General features: G+C 36.8%; 1 protein-coding gene across 1 annotated transcript in view; it reads right to left on the bottom strand.

Annotated features, from left to right (window-relative positions):
- The window catches only part of SNTG2 (syntrophin gamma 2), a 349,806-nt gene that overhangs the window by 139,468 nt on the left and 194,956 nt on the right, over positions 1-15,382 (bottom strand). Inside the window, exons 3-6 of the mRNA XM_083178467.1 lie at positions 11,333-11,389; positions 4,847-4,904; positions 4,330-4,373; positions 3,257-3,298 (exon numbers count right to left, since the gene is read on the bottom strand). Coding sequence (XP_083034593.1) covers positions 3,257-3,298; positions 4,330-4,373; positions 4,847-4,904; positions 11,333-11,389 — 201 coding nt within the window. The remainder of the gene's footprint in view (positions 1-3,256; positions 3,299-4,329; positions 4,374-4,846; positions 4,905-11,332; positions 11,390-15,382) is intronic.

The following is a 15,382-nucleotide window of genomic DNA, read 5'->3' as shown; positions in this document are numbered from 1 at the left end:
AAAAAGTCAAAGAACTCTCTACAGTACAAACACAATTTGACTGGTTGGCAGGCTGAAGATCTGGACCTACAGTATGATAGACTTTTCTAGAACTACTAAGGAAAAAAATGCTTGTAATTTCTGTAATTGGAGTATCATGCACCTTAAGCAGATGTAACCTTAAATTAAGTCTAAAAGCTTTATTAACAAAAGTGTGAAAGTTATTGCTATTCACAACAGATTATGAATACACAGACGTACTGTTTCATACTTGTATGTGAACATCCCACCAAATCTGTAACTTTAAAGTCCAATACAGTACCCCAATTTTAAACCTTGTGTTAATTCATGTGAAGTCAGTAATGAAATATGCATATAGACCTTCTGTTGAAAATTAGCTCATTTTTTCATCCTGAAACTTGTTAGTTGCTTATTGCCTACATTACGGGAATACAAACTATATCAGAGCTTCAACCAGAATGTGTATTATTACTCCAGAGTATAGGCATTAACACAAAATGATACAGCTTCAGGGTATAAGTTATGTCCCAGACATCATTTTGATTGCATTTAATGATGAAAGATGTGTTACTTTTACCACTGAATATATTACTATCTCAGAATTCATCAAAGATGGGTTGTAATGAAACATTTGCTGCTCAGAAAGATGAGAGACAACATAGAATAGTAAAATGCACTGGTAAAAAAAGGTTGGCAATACTTCTAACATATCGATTACATGTAACTTAGTGGCAACCCTCAATATCTCAGTTTAGGAGAAGAGGTTATGGACAGATACCATGGATTTGGAGGAACAGTGCTTATTGTGGCAGGGACAGCATAGTTTCACAGGAAGTTAATGTGCAACAACCAGTGTGCAAGTTACAACCTTAGCGGAGAGGAACTGGGTAATTCCATACTTGAAAAGGATCTAGGAGTCCAAATAGACAGCAAACTGGGATGTAGTGCCCATTGTAATGTAGCTACAAAAAAGGCCAACAAAATTCTGGCATGTATTAAGAGGGGAATGAAAACTAGGGACTCAAGGGTAATTATGCCACTATATAAAGCATTGGTGAGACCTCACCTCGAGTACGGAGTACAGTTCTGGGCCCCACACTATAAAAAGGACATCATAGAATTAGAAAAAGTCCAAAGGCGAGCAACAAAGCTTATTAGGGGAATGGAGAATTTTAGCTATGGGGAGAGATTAAGCAATTTGGGACTATTTACATTAGAAAAGAGACGTTTAAGGGGGGACATGCTCAACATGTACAAGTATATCAAGGGCCAATATAAGGAACTGTCACACACCCTCTTTTCTACTAGAAAGGAATCTAGGACGCGAGGACATGAGTATAGATTAGAAGAAAAAAGATTTCATTCAGCTAGTAGAAAGAGTTTCTTTACGGTCAGAACAGTCAAACTCTGGAACTCTCTTCCCAGAGAGGTGGTAACGGCTGGCTCATTAAATGCGTTCAAGGCAAAGTTGGACAAACATTTACTGGAGAAAAACATCCATGGGTACAAATAAGAAATATAATTTGTCTGTAAAATACCAGAACCTACCAAATCAGCAATGGATATCTATACCAGGTTGAACTAGATGGACGCAAGTCTTTTTTCAGCCTTACCTACTATGTAACTATGTAACAGCAGGATCAGGACTCAAAGCAGAGCAGAGGGTCAGAGTTCCCAATGCCAGTTAGTGGCTGGGCAATAGGCTTGGGGTGTGGGGACTATGCTAAGCACTTTTGGAGTGTTGTACCCACATTGTGAAGCCTGTGTATTGCCTGCTGGAAAACCTGCTATGCTGTGACTTGTAAATTGTATTGGATAGATATGAAGTGGACAGATATAATGTACCAAATAATCAGCACCAAACCATAATTTCACAGGCTGTGTTAAAAAAATAACAGTTAAGGACTGATTGGTTAGTACTTTATCTATCTCCTATTTATTGCTCTCCAAGGTTTAATGTTTGTGATATTTGATGCATAAGATTAATATTATTCCTTAATATATATTGATAACTTTATTATTTATTAGCATTTGCCCACAGTTTTTCTCATGAGGACGTCTGTTATTGTTCAACAGAACTAATTATACAAAGACAGTAGTGGCTTCTAATATTGTGATGTAAATTATATCCTGTAGACATTGATTACAAAATTTCACATTTAACAATGTAAAATGAACCCTTGCCTATATAATAAGCACTTGACTGAGGCCAAAACCTATTTAATGTTTTGAATGAAGAGCCAATAAATGTGTGCATGTTATTTTGAATCTATAAAACCAAATGCTCCTAAAAATAATGATGATGATGATTATTATTATTATTATTATTATTATTATTATTATTATTATTATTTACAACACTTCCTAGGTCACTCATTTCAGTATGTGGGCTGCAATTTATATCCTTTAAGAAAGATTCATTGAACAGAGAAGAATCATCATGAGGAATCAAAATGCATTTTTTTTGGCATCTACTGTATATACTGTATAATACAATTCAGTGTCAGATTAAGACATACAGGGCCCACCAGTATGCAGTGACAAGGGCCAAAGCTTAAGGGGTGTGGCCAACCACCACAGAGGGTGTGGTGAGCTGCCATAGAGGGATTCAGTTCATTCAGTGTGATGTTAAGAGAAAAAAACATTTGCCTTTAATAAATACTGTAATATGTAAGATAACCATACTCATTATTTATTATTTAGGTCACATTTCAATTTTTTTCACTTTTAGCAAGATATCCACTGATATGAATTGCACTGGATATTAATTTGAACTCAGTTTTTTTATTTTTTACTGTCAAATTATTAAAATAACCATGCAGATACCCACTGTGCAAACTTTGGAACAATACTTGCCGTACACATGACAAAATTGTAACAGATAGCGATACAATGTACCAGTTAATTGTGGAAAAAATCCTTGAACAAATTTTTCGATTGAGTACCCAACCTCCCCCCCACAAAAAAACAACAAAAAAAAAACAAGAAGTGAAATCTTGCATATTGCATATTGGTGTATCCAATTTCTGTAAAACATTTTGTTTAACAAAAAAAATCATACATAACATATTCTATTTTGTAACATGAAAAAAATTAAAAGTAACAAGGAAAGCAAAGCAGTACAATATTAACTTGGCAAAAATATTTCCTTTGGAATTTACCATATGTGTTGGCAATAATTCTGAATGCATTGAAATAAAATGGCAAAAAAAAAATCAAACAAAACACAAATTAGTGCTAAATACTTACAACTTACCACTTCTTCATGAGTTGCATTTTCAACATTGATGCCATTAACCTGCAATTAAAAAGACTTGCGTGTTTATAATAATTGCATGTGATAGATGTGGTTATTATATGTTTATAGATCATAAATCAAAGTTGCAGTAATAAGTATCAAATTATTATATGTCCAAAACATGTGAATGCCATGCTTTTGATCACACATAGGACCTTATTCTGGTCTATTTGCAAGGCTGCGTGTGTTCGCATGGGGCCGATATTTTTGCTTTGCACATGCACATTTCTGTGCATGTGCATGCGCTGTGTGCGTGCATCCACAGTGAATAAACTGTTTGCTGGGTGTAATCACCCATCCTTGCAAATGGAGTGCATGAAGATCTAAGGTTGCTCTTCACAACCAGCGTACCACGATTCTCAAGACGGGATCTGGTTCACTCGCAAGGGTGCAAATTTGCACCCGAGCGAATGAACCAGAATAAGGGCCATACTGTATTTATTTGGGTGAGAAAAACAAGACAAAACAGAAAATATTAGAATATTTTATATTTAAATTAGAATAATTAGAATAATTAGAATAAATGATATTTAAGCCTAATTATTTATTTATTAATAACTAATAATACTATTGATAATAATTTACAATATTAGCCTACCGTATCTACAATATTTTTTATGAAATACAGTACATCACGAGAATTTAAAAAATAAACAAAAACTGGTTTAAAATATAAATGAACTAATTTAGAATGTAATTATTCTATGGACGTCATACATTTAAATACTGCAAATGTTAATTTGTGTAAAAAAGTGTATTGTAATGGGTAGGGTTACTGTGCATTAAAATGGAATATGTCAAATAAATTAATTTAGCAAATTTTGTATTTAGACAGTCCATTATTATTAATGTTTTGAATACATTAGTATTGTGATAAAAAAAAACATGTTAAATTATTTAGACAATGTTTTCCACTACCTTTCTGCACTTGCCTGTTATTGTTATTCCGAATTCATATTTAAAAAATAACTGTCATTTCTTTTTCTACTGGATGATTTCCTGTACATAATAATTATAAATAAGTTGCCTACCTGCATTACTGCATCGCCTGTGAACAATAACCCACTCTGGTCAGCTAAAGAGCAATAAAAATCAACAAGTTGCAGTAAATGTAAAGTAAAAACAATATAAAAAAATAACAAATACAGTATTGCATGTTTCTTCTCTTGGAATATTAAAATAATTTACAAACATGAGATAGAGTTTCAACAATGTATTTTTAAGATTTGGAAAATGATTTAACCTCTTTTTAATGAGGTCTTCTTTGATAATTCCATGGAAAATAATTGTCTGAAGCTGTTGGTTGAAAATCTACTTTGATTCATTTTTAATAATAAAAAAAACTTTCTTATTATTTTAATCTATAATTATACTGTCTATTATGCCCTAGCATTAAGAATTTACAAGTTTGTTTTACTTTATAAATTATTGTTGTGTTTCTACACATTGCAGTTCACATATCAGCTGTCACATTTTATAGTTTTTGTAGTTGTGAAGCAAAATATTACATTCTGCAGGAATTTTGTTAGAAAACAAATAGTTAAATACCTGGTTGATCTTTGAAGATTTTAGATATAACAACAGGCACTTTATGTTGGGATCCACCCTGAAATAGACACATATTTGTTAGTGAATTAAATAATGAATTTATACATTACCAACAGTTTTTATGAAAAAAAACATTTGTCTGTACTATTGGCAACTTTTTTTACATGTTTTTTTAACCACAAACATTTACTAACAGCTTACTACATCTCAAACAAGTTCTTATGGCGTAGAACCTTTCCCATCCTCTTGACAAAATAAACTAAGCATTACGACAGCATTTGGTTCCAGGAAATTGTCCCTTATAGAAATCTAAGGCTCACTGGCATGCCAGGTGTCTGTAAAACTTTGCAGTAATCTAACAATACCATAGTGAATGAAAGACCAATCAACCCTATGGTAATTTAATGATGAAAATAGAAAACACACTTTTTCCAAAAATCATATCACGTGTGGCTTGTCATACAGAGTACTTCTTCTGAATTTTGCGTCTTAATTCACTAATACTATACCAAGTCACTTATAGTTTTCTAAATACTGTATTTGGGATTAGTGCTTTACTTTACCTAAATTTCAAAAGCTATTGATCTCAAGTACAGGTTGAGTATACTTAATGTGAATATCCATAAACCAAAATATTCCAAAAACCATGGTTTTTCAGAATATATATTTTTTTTTTGGGGGGGGGGTCCCCCTGCCCCTTTTTTGATACTTACCACATCCACCAGTGTCCATGGCGTGCTTCAGGATCCTCTTCTGCGTCATCTCCAGTCCCAGGGGTGCATTGTGCGAGTGCGCGGGCGCGCCGGTGACATCACCGGTGTGCCTGCAAACTCATGCAATGCACACCTGGGACCGCTGCAGAAGATCCTGAAGGCCGCCATGGATGCCGGGGGATGATATGGACGCCGGGGGACCAGGTAAGTATGTTGAAAAAATATCCAAAAACCGTAAAAATCCATTATCCGAAATGCTCGTGGTCCCGAGCATTTCGGATAAGAGATACTCAACCTGTAGCTGATCAAATATAATGATGCTTGGTAGGATTCTCTCATGCTGTATAATGCAGGAATTCTGTCCTTTGCCTTTTTATCCAGAATATATACTTTTTCACTAGTAATGTACTACATTGTTAATAATGTAGTAAATAAGTAGGATTAGTTTAGCACAAAAATGCAGTTTTTTTGAGAAAATGCCACATGATATGGTAAGTCGCAAGGAGAAATTTTACACGATTCAAGGGTAAGTGTATATGGATACACATGTATTCTAATAACAAGAGATGATCAACCAAAATGAAGTTGTGTGTAAATTTCTTCATTTTAGGTGCAAAGAAATTAGTAAAACTATATTGATTCCGGTAATGTTAAAGCTTACTGCCAGTAAATTATTGCTAGTAAAATTAAATATACCTTTCATACATATAAGATGTTTTTTCCAGTTTTTAAGGCAGTGTCATCATAAGGGGATGGTTTGCAGGCACACAATAATGAGGTCATGCAAATGTGGGGACAACGCTAAATGGGCTGGGTGTGGTTTGCAATCATTAATAATTTACATTCCATGTATCGTACAGTATACCAATAAGAATACCATACCAGTTTTTATTTTCAAACCCTTTTTATTCAAAGCATAAAAGTGTTTTGTTCAAGTAACATATATCTTGTAAACAAGGCTCACTTATCTGCACTGTGTTCTGTGCTCCTCTCATGTGTGGCATCTGTCCCTCTCCAGCTATCACTGATTATATCAGCAGGCATCATGTGGCCCTTCCTGACCAATTCAATTAAGCAGTCAGAGAGCAAATTCCTGGGTAGCATCATTTACACTTAACCCAGGTCATCGACCTGGGAAGAAAGACATGGGGGAAAGCCAGGTCATATGTAGGGTCGGGGACCCGGAATCACAGTCCTTGGTTGGTGCCTTTCAAACAACAATGTGCATTCATGTGCAAAAACCCGGTATTTTGGAATATGTCTAAAAGGGATATTCTTAGGATCCAATTTCATTACAATACAACTGACACATAATACAGATGGGGCTAAAACAGTTGTGATTGATCATGCTATTATTTTTACTAAAATAAATGCTACTTATTACAGAATATAGAATTGAACATAACATTATTATTACTTTTTATGTATAACAAGCCACAAGTGAGGAGGGTACTTTATAGATGAGTATGTAATGGAGCCCACACACGCACCGATCCCGGAGTGCGTTGTGGGCTTAACTAGCACACATAGCATCGCATCGTATGCCTTGTGCATACGATGTGCATGCGATGCTATGCTAGAAGAAGCTAGGGTACTTGTAAAGAGTATCACGGCTCCCACAATATTGATCTTAAGGAATCGCATCGCATGCCATGCATGTTGTGCCATGTGATGGCATACGATGCGATGCGATTCTTTTACACTTTTCGGCATACATCTTAACCCAACGCATCGCATCGCATCGCATGCCCTCAATGTTCAGGCATGCGTTGGCATACGATGCGACGGGATGGGTTATTACTTTATGTCGTACAACATGTCGTCGCATCCCATCGTATGCCATTTTTAAGCATGCGATGCGATGCGATGTTTTGCGATATTTGCCTACCAACATTAATTAATTTGCCCAGTGATACTAATATTTATCAATCATTTGTCCATAATATGTTATGGCATACGATGGCATGTGATGCGTTGGTATGCGAGGGCGTACGTTATACGTTTAAACATCGCATTGCATCACATGCCATGTTTGGTAACGTATACAATGCCATGCGTTGTCCCCATCGTATAACGTACACAAATCACATCGCATCGTATGCCATAACATATGGCATGCGATGGCATGCGATGGGAGCCGTGATACTCCACAAGTACCAAAGCTAGTACAAAAAGTATGTGCAGCACATACTTTTTGTACTGTACGATGAGGTGCCGCGGGAGCGCGCACCCCATCGTACAGCATCGCACCGCTGGCAACGGTGCGTGTGTGGGCTCCTTAAGACTTAACTACTGTAAATATGGGAGCCAATCAGTAAGGGACTGTTAAAGGCAGAGTAGGAACTTAACATATCAATTATCATACACCCTCTTACCCAAACATGAAATCTGGAATACAATAGGCAAATAAAGGGATTACCCAACAAAAATGTATAATCAATAATCAAAAGATTTTATTAACTAGATGAATTGCTTCATAATAGAACTCCCTATTGTAATAAATAATCATAATGATGAAATCGGTTTTACTATGGTAGACAGCAATGGTTAGAAGTATAAATAAAACTTAAAAATAATAATAAATAAAAAAAAAAAACCACAGGGGCATACATGCATAACCTTGGAGACAGATAAAGTGGCAGAGACAAAGTACCCCACCAACCAGCTCCTGTCATTTTTCGAACACAACCAGTAACATGGCAGTTACGAGCTAACACATCTGCCCCTTAGGTTTTTATCTAAATTCATGTGATCTCTCTCAGAAGGCCAGATGCACTAAGCTTCAAAAGTGATAAAATGGAGAGTGATAAACAACCAACCAATCAGTACCTACCTGCCATATCACAGACTGTGTTTGAAAAATATCAGACAGGAGCTGATTGGTTAGTAGTTTATCCCTCTCCAGTTATCAATTACGAAGCTCAGTGCATCTGGCCCCAATGCTTAGTTCTTAGACCCCACAGTATCATAAGTTAAAAATGATGCATAAGGATAAAACACAGAAGAAAATTAAATTGACACTTAAAACGATAGGGTATTTGTCAACATCTGTATGCTTCCTCAATCAGTTTCGACTGAATAAGTGTTTTCAATTCTATTTTCCATGGGTTAAGTTGGGAAACCCATTTGTTCTGCTTAGGTTGCAGAGATTGGGTACCCATTGGCACCACCCCTATATCATGTTTAAAGATTATGGAATATAAATGATCTTGTATGTATTATAAACTAAGTGACGTGTTTTACAAGTCAAAAAGATACAGAATTAGATGTATTCCATACATTTGAATAATAGTTACAGTAATTATAACAAAATGTGAAAAAATAAGAAATGTATAATGTTTTACTCTGTTGTAGTAGTTATGATTTGAATGAATTCCATATAATAGTGCAAAGAATTGTATGTTTTATATAGTAATTTTTTCACTCAAATATTGCAGTAGGTTTGGACAAAATTATTTTAATATAAGCAATACAATGATACATATATATATATATATATATATATATATATATATATATAGATCCACAAAGCCTGCACTCACACCTTCAATTAAATGCATGGGATGGGGTGCCTTAATGGAACACAGGTATAGCTGTGTCCATGTAAATACAACAATGCTTTCTCACTTGCCAGTGAGAAAGAAAGCACTCTCCATAAAAATTATTCAGTTTTTAAATGCTGAGAAAAAGATATGCAAATAAATGGAAAAAAAAACTGCTGTTGGTTTCAAAATCAGTCTCCAACGTTTCGGTCACCACTGTGACCTTAGTCATGGAGTGTAGAAGTCACCAAGCAACCAGCGTTATCAACATCACATGAGTCAACGGGACAAACATCCACAAAGGGAGAGCCACAATCAGCTTACCCCCAGTCCCGGCTTTTTATACCTTCTATCTTCCGCGTCAGCGTGCGTTCCATGGTCCTGGACCCAAAGCGCATTTGGCGCTGCATGTTAAACAGATAGAAGGTATGTGATGTTGATAACGCTGGTTGCTTGGTGACTTCTACACTCCATGACTAAGGTCACAGTGGTGACCGAAACGTTGGAGACTGATTTTGAAACCAACAGCAGGTTTTTTCCATTTATTTGCATATCTTTTTCTCAGCATTTAAAAACTGAATAATCTTTGTGGAGAGTGCTTTCTTTCTCACTGGCAAGTGAGAAAGCATTGTTGTGTATATATATATATATATATATATATATATATATATATATATATATATATATATAATAAAGCTAATCCATGAAGTGTAAACAATGAATATATAAATATAAAAATCTGGAACCAGTGCTGACAGACACCCTGTCCAGCACAAGTCCATACAATTGTAGCTGTTAGCACTAGCGTCCTAATCATGGCAAATGTGCTCACGGACTATGAAGCACTCTTGCACATGCCACCTTAACAAAGCTCTGGCACCCATGGCACGGCACACAACATGTTTCAGCAGTAGGTGTGATGAATGTGGCTACATCTGTGTTCAAACAAATCAACAAATAACATTTTAACATATTGTGATTGGCAATTTGGAGAATCTATACAGAATTTAGATTTGAAATATGAGTTCTACTAAAATTACACCCCAAATTACACTATTCAGCTCGCTTTTTATCTCTTTAAACCTTTGTTTTGACATAACATTTAATAAAACTGTATTGTCATGATTTCACTTATCTTAATATTCTGACTTTAACACAATGTAGAGACATTAGGACAAAAGATATGGGAGAGGACATGCAATTCACATATACTGTATGTCTTCCTATCCTGCCAGTCACTATTTATTAAACTAGTGATCTACTGAGTTAATGTCACAGAATTTCTATTTCTAATGCCATTTAATAACTTTTTTGACATTGTCTTGGATAAAGATTCCATAGATCACATGGAATTGCAGTAGAAGCTTCTATATCCTAAACCAGGCATGTCCAAACTGTGGCCCTCCAGCTGTTGTTAAACTACACATCCCAGCATTCCTTGTCATAGTTTTAGCATTCCCTAATAGCAAAACTGTGGCAAGGCATGATGGGACTTGTAGTTTTGCAATAGCTGGAGGGCCATAGTTTGGACATGCTTGTCCTAAACACTTCCCATACTCCGGACTGTAACAGTATATTATTGTCCCTAGGTATGGCCCTCCCTCCCTCAACACACATAATGTCATGACATCATGGAGAAGAAATCAGGACTAGGAAGTGGAACACTAAGTGCATCTTAAGGATGTGCCGGGTTGCACTCGGGTGACTCTCAATAATATGTTTTTTGGGGGCAGGGTCGGTTCCATGTAGACTGCAAGCCCAACATGCATGCCAGAGAGACAGTAACAGTGCACTCTTTCGCTTTTGTGGTGCAAAGGCCAAGGTAGCAATACCATGACTGCCCTTGGGGATGGGGGGGGGGGTTACCTCTTACACACCTACAGTTATAGCCCTCCACATATTTATGAAATAATATGATAATTAAATATATAGGGGCACATGTATGAAGCAGTGATAAGGGAGGAGAAGTGATAATGTTCCTGGTACTTTATCACCGGCCAATCAGCTACTGACTGATATTCTACAGGTTGGGTTTAAAAAGGAACAGTTAGGAGCTGATTGGCTGGTGATAAAGTACCAGGCATTTTATCACTTATCACTGCTTCATACATCTACCGTATAGTACTTTTTCTGCTTTAGGGCTGTTCACCAGCCAGTACCACTGAATACATTTCCAATTGTTTCTATACTGTAAGCATTCCTTAAGAGGAAAGCAGTAAATGAATCCATACCTTAATGCTTAGACCTAATCCTCCAACAGGGTCTCTGTGAAGTGTAACAGCTCTGCGCTTTAAAAAATTGGAAAAAAAAATACAATTTAGGTAAGTATTTATATAGTACTATTTCTGTATATTCAATGGGTCAATATTAATCATTATTTGGTTCCAATGACACAAATTTTCCTTAACAAACTAATACACATTGTTTTTCATTATATTTCAAATTTTGAAAATTATTTTTTTTAGAAGCAAACACATAATATACAAAACAGCTAAATGAATCGTTACAATACAAAGATGATAGGCTCTTCAAACTTTAAAGTGTGAAGAGCCTATCATCTTTTTAGTGGATGTGTTGTTCTTTGGGAAAGTGGTAACGTTCTCTGATAAGCACTTACAATGGGCAGCTTGTTTGGCGCCATCTGCTGGTGATCCATCAAAAACCTATCTTTTAGCTTAATTAATCGTATTCGTAGCTATATAATTGGAACCTGCCTTTACTACAGAAGCCAGAATCACGCTTTGAGAAAAAGAAGCCAGCGTAATTCTGGCTTCTGTAATATACACTACATCATCCCAACACAACTGAGACTTCCAAGCCATCAGCTAAAGCGAGACTTGGATGAGACTGACACCTGATATCACCAAGGATGGTAAATATACCAAATATATTAATTGTGCAACCCATCTGCCAATGCAGAACTCACCAAAAGGGCATTTATAGAAACGGACTTTCCTTCTACATATATATAGGATGCGGTCAATACGCCGGCGGTCGGAATCCCGGCAGTCGAAATACAGACGACGGAATCCCGACAACCACAACGCCGGCACTATGTCCCCCTATGGGTGTCCAAGACACCAATAGAGGGAGAATAAAATAGTGTGCTGAGCGTAGCGAGGCACAGGGCCTGCTGCACGGCCCCCCCCTTGTCGGCATTGCGGTGGTTGGGATTCCGGCGTCGGTATTTTGACCATCGGGATTCCCACCGCCAGCATATAAGGTGTAGTGTCTTCCTAATTACGAAGTATATATGAATTTTGTTTTTAATATATGTACTATGTGTGTGTATCATTTTAGAAATAAAATGTAAATTACGGCGCTGCTTTGAATATTTTTTTTTTCTCTCAATGCAGGGTAGCACAGTGTAAAACTCCTGTGAGCGTTCTCTGTATCTACAGTATGCAGGGCATTATCACTTCTTATATGATCGTGAAAGTAGCATGGTCTACCGCTGATAATAAAGAACCAATGCAGAATTTCATTTTGTTAAATTTCTATAATTATTCCAGTGTTTGAGGACACCAAAAGTCAAGGTATTGTAAGTGTCTATGAAACCCCAGTAAATAAAAGATTTACTCATATACTGTACTTGACTAATTTCTTACAGGTGATGGTTTAAGGCTCCACATTAGACACAAAGGTTTATGGAACAGGAGGAGGAGATGGAGAGAAGGGGTGAACAACGACCAAGATGGAGAGACCACAGTTAATATGATAAATAAATGAAATTAGCCCATGACCGCCACGTGGTGAATTAATGATAGGACACATACCTATGAGTGTTCTATGCAATAAATACTTAGGAGTCAGGTGTCACAGAAACAATCCGGTACGCTTCCAGCAATCTATATAGATTTTTAAAAATGTCTCACTCTGACCCATATATTTTAAATCAGACTTCAACAACCATATGATTTTACATACCAGAAAAAAATGAGAGAAATTCCTAGTTTGGCTTAACCAATCAAAGAAATTTTACAGATGCAATGGAATCCTCAAAATAAATCTAGTAACAAAAACAATGTAATCTTATTGTAAATTTACAGTCCAAAATATAACATGCAAGTTCAATTCATCAGACTAGGCATCCATAAGGGGAAATACTTACAAGCAAGGACAGGAGCAGTCACATACAGCATGGGTTCACCAATGTGAATGATAGCCCTGTGTCTCTGCAGTGTATATATAGCCCTGGGGGTGTGACATCACTTCCGGGCTATTGATAGCAGAAAAATGCTTAAAAAGTGATATTAAAGTGATTTTAGATGAAAAGCTCTAATGAGACTAATTAGTGATGCTAAACCGCATCATTATCTATTGAAGAAGTTGAAAAAAGAACAAACTATCGTAGTACTACTAGTATTTCTAGCCGGTGGAACGCATAATTGATGGCGTGCATTCCAACCGGCGGCCATTTTGGATTGCGGAGAAACGGAGGTGTGCACAGGGGATAAGCGCCCTGAGTGCAATACTTATGCGGATGTAAAGGTCCGCTCAGAAAAACATCTAGAGCACTAGCTCTATGTGGTATTGGAAGCCGGTGGGACGCACAGAGTCTAATGTGCGCTCCAACCGGCGGCCATTTTGGGAGAGTTGCATAGGAACTGTGCACTTCTAATTTCACGCATGTGAAGTCCGGTTAAGGGACAACTTAAGCGCTAGCTCTAGGAAGTGTTAAATAGACATATGGAACATACAAATTTTAATGTGCGTTCCAATCAGCGGCCATTTTTAAAGTGTATTTATTTATATGACATAATGGGACAAACTACCATATATATTAGTGATAAACTGTGGGTCAATCAATAATTGACGTGTGTTTTCATTAGGAAACATGAGTGTTTAAATTACTTATAGACCCGGACAATAGGGGTGTGTGAATAAAAAAAAAAATGGATAAATACATACTATGTGTATACCCAATAAAAAAAATATATATAAAAAATATATAGTGGTATTTCCAAAAAATCAGAGCATATCCATATAAACTGAACTTGCATTTACAATATTAACCATCTACATTGCACAGTTATGGCATGAATTAAGATTTGTGTAAGAGAAGAAGAGGAAAAAAGAGGAGGGGGGAGGGGGGGTGACGGTTAAAGGTGGTTAAATGAATGCCACCACATCTATGCCTTCATTTAGGCCTTTGAGTTTAAGAGTGTCGAGGGTGTAAATCCAATAACTCTCTCTTCTTATCAGATGTTGTCCCCTATCACCACCCCTAGGGTTGATGGGTATTTTTTCCAATATTGTGAAGGAAAAGTTTTCCTTGGTCACTGTTGAGTTATGTTCTCCAAGTAATGTCTTGGGAGACTATGTATCTTAACCTTGTTTTTAATATTTCGAATGTGTTCTTGGATGCGTATTTTGGTCTGCCTGATGGTCTTTCCGATGTACTTTAGACCACATCCACACGTGATCATGTAGACCACATGATCCGAATTACACGTAACCGCATCTTTAATAGAATACATTCGGCCGTCTTCAAGAGTGTGGTTAAGCGGAGTTCTATCCAGGAACTTGCAACAAATGCATTCATTGCATGATGTTACTCCAGGTTTTTTAATCAGGAAATTGTTTTGAGTGTGCGCTTTGTCCTTGGGGATGGTTTTCAGCCTACTTGGTGCCAGTATAGTTTTCAAATTGGAGGCCCTTCGATAGACCACATTGGGTTTTGGGGGAAGGTGTTGGCCCAAAATCGGATCTCTTAAGAGGGTGTTCCAATGTCGTTCTAGAATTTTGCTGATAACTTTATTGTTACAGTTATACTGTGTAACAAACGGTCTTGTGTTCATTGGTTTTTTAGTCTTGATGTTCTGCTCAAGCAGGCTATCTCTTTCTTTAATGGCGGCCTTAGATCTAGCCACATCGATGAATTCTTTTTTATACCCTCTTTCCAGGAACGTACCATAGAGGATATATATATATATATATATATAGTAGATTTGCGGTGGGGCACTCGTGGCTATTCTCCATAAACTAGACAAGCCAGCTAGTATGCAGCAACGTTTCAATTTATTATCAAATTGTCGTCAGGTTACAAAGAATAAAGAAAAAAGACATACCTTTATAGCAGCATAGACCAAGGAGGTGAGGCTGAGACGCAGAGAGACAAGGGAGCCGCCCACAGGGCGCAACATGATGATGTCACACGCTGAACGAGTGTGCAGCGTGTGGGGAGCTTGGTTGCCATGGATACCGCAATCCAGCTTTCTCAGACACTGTGAGGAAAATTGCACCAAAAATAATTAAAAAAGTGACAAGAAAGAACTGCG

This window comes from Crinia signifera, chromosome 3, assembly GCF_055691185.1.
Source record: "Crinia signifera chromosome 3, ASM5569118v1, whole genome shotgun sequence".
NCBI classification, from domain to species: Eukaryota; Metazoa; Chordata; class Amphibia; order Anura; family Myobatrachidae; genus Crinia; species Crinia signifera.
Note: the sequence above shows the minus strand (reverse complement) of the source record. Positions and strands in the feature narration are given on the sequence as shown.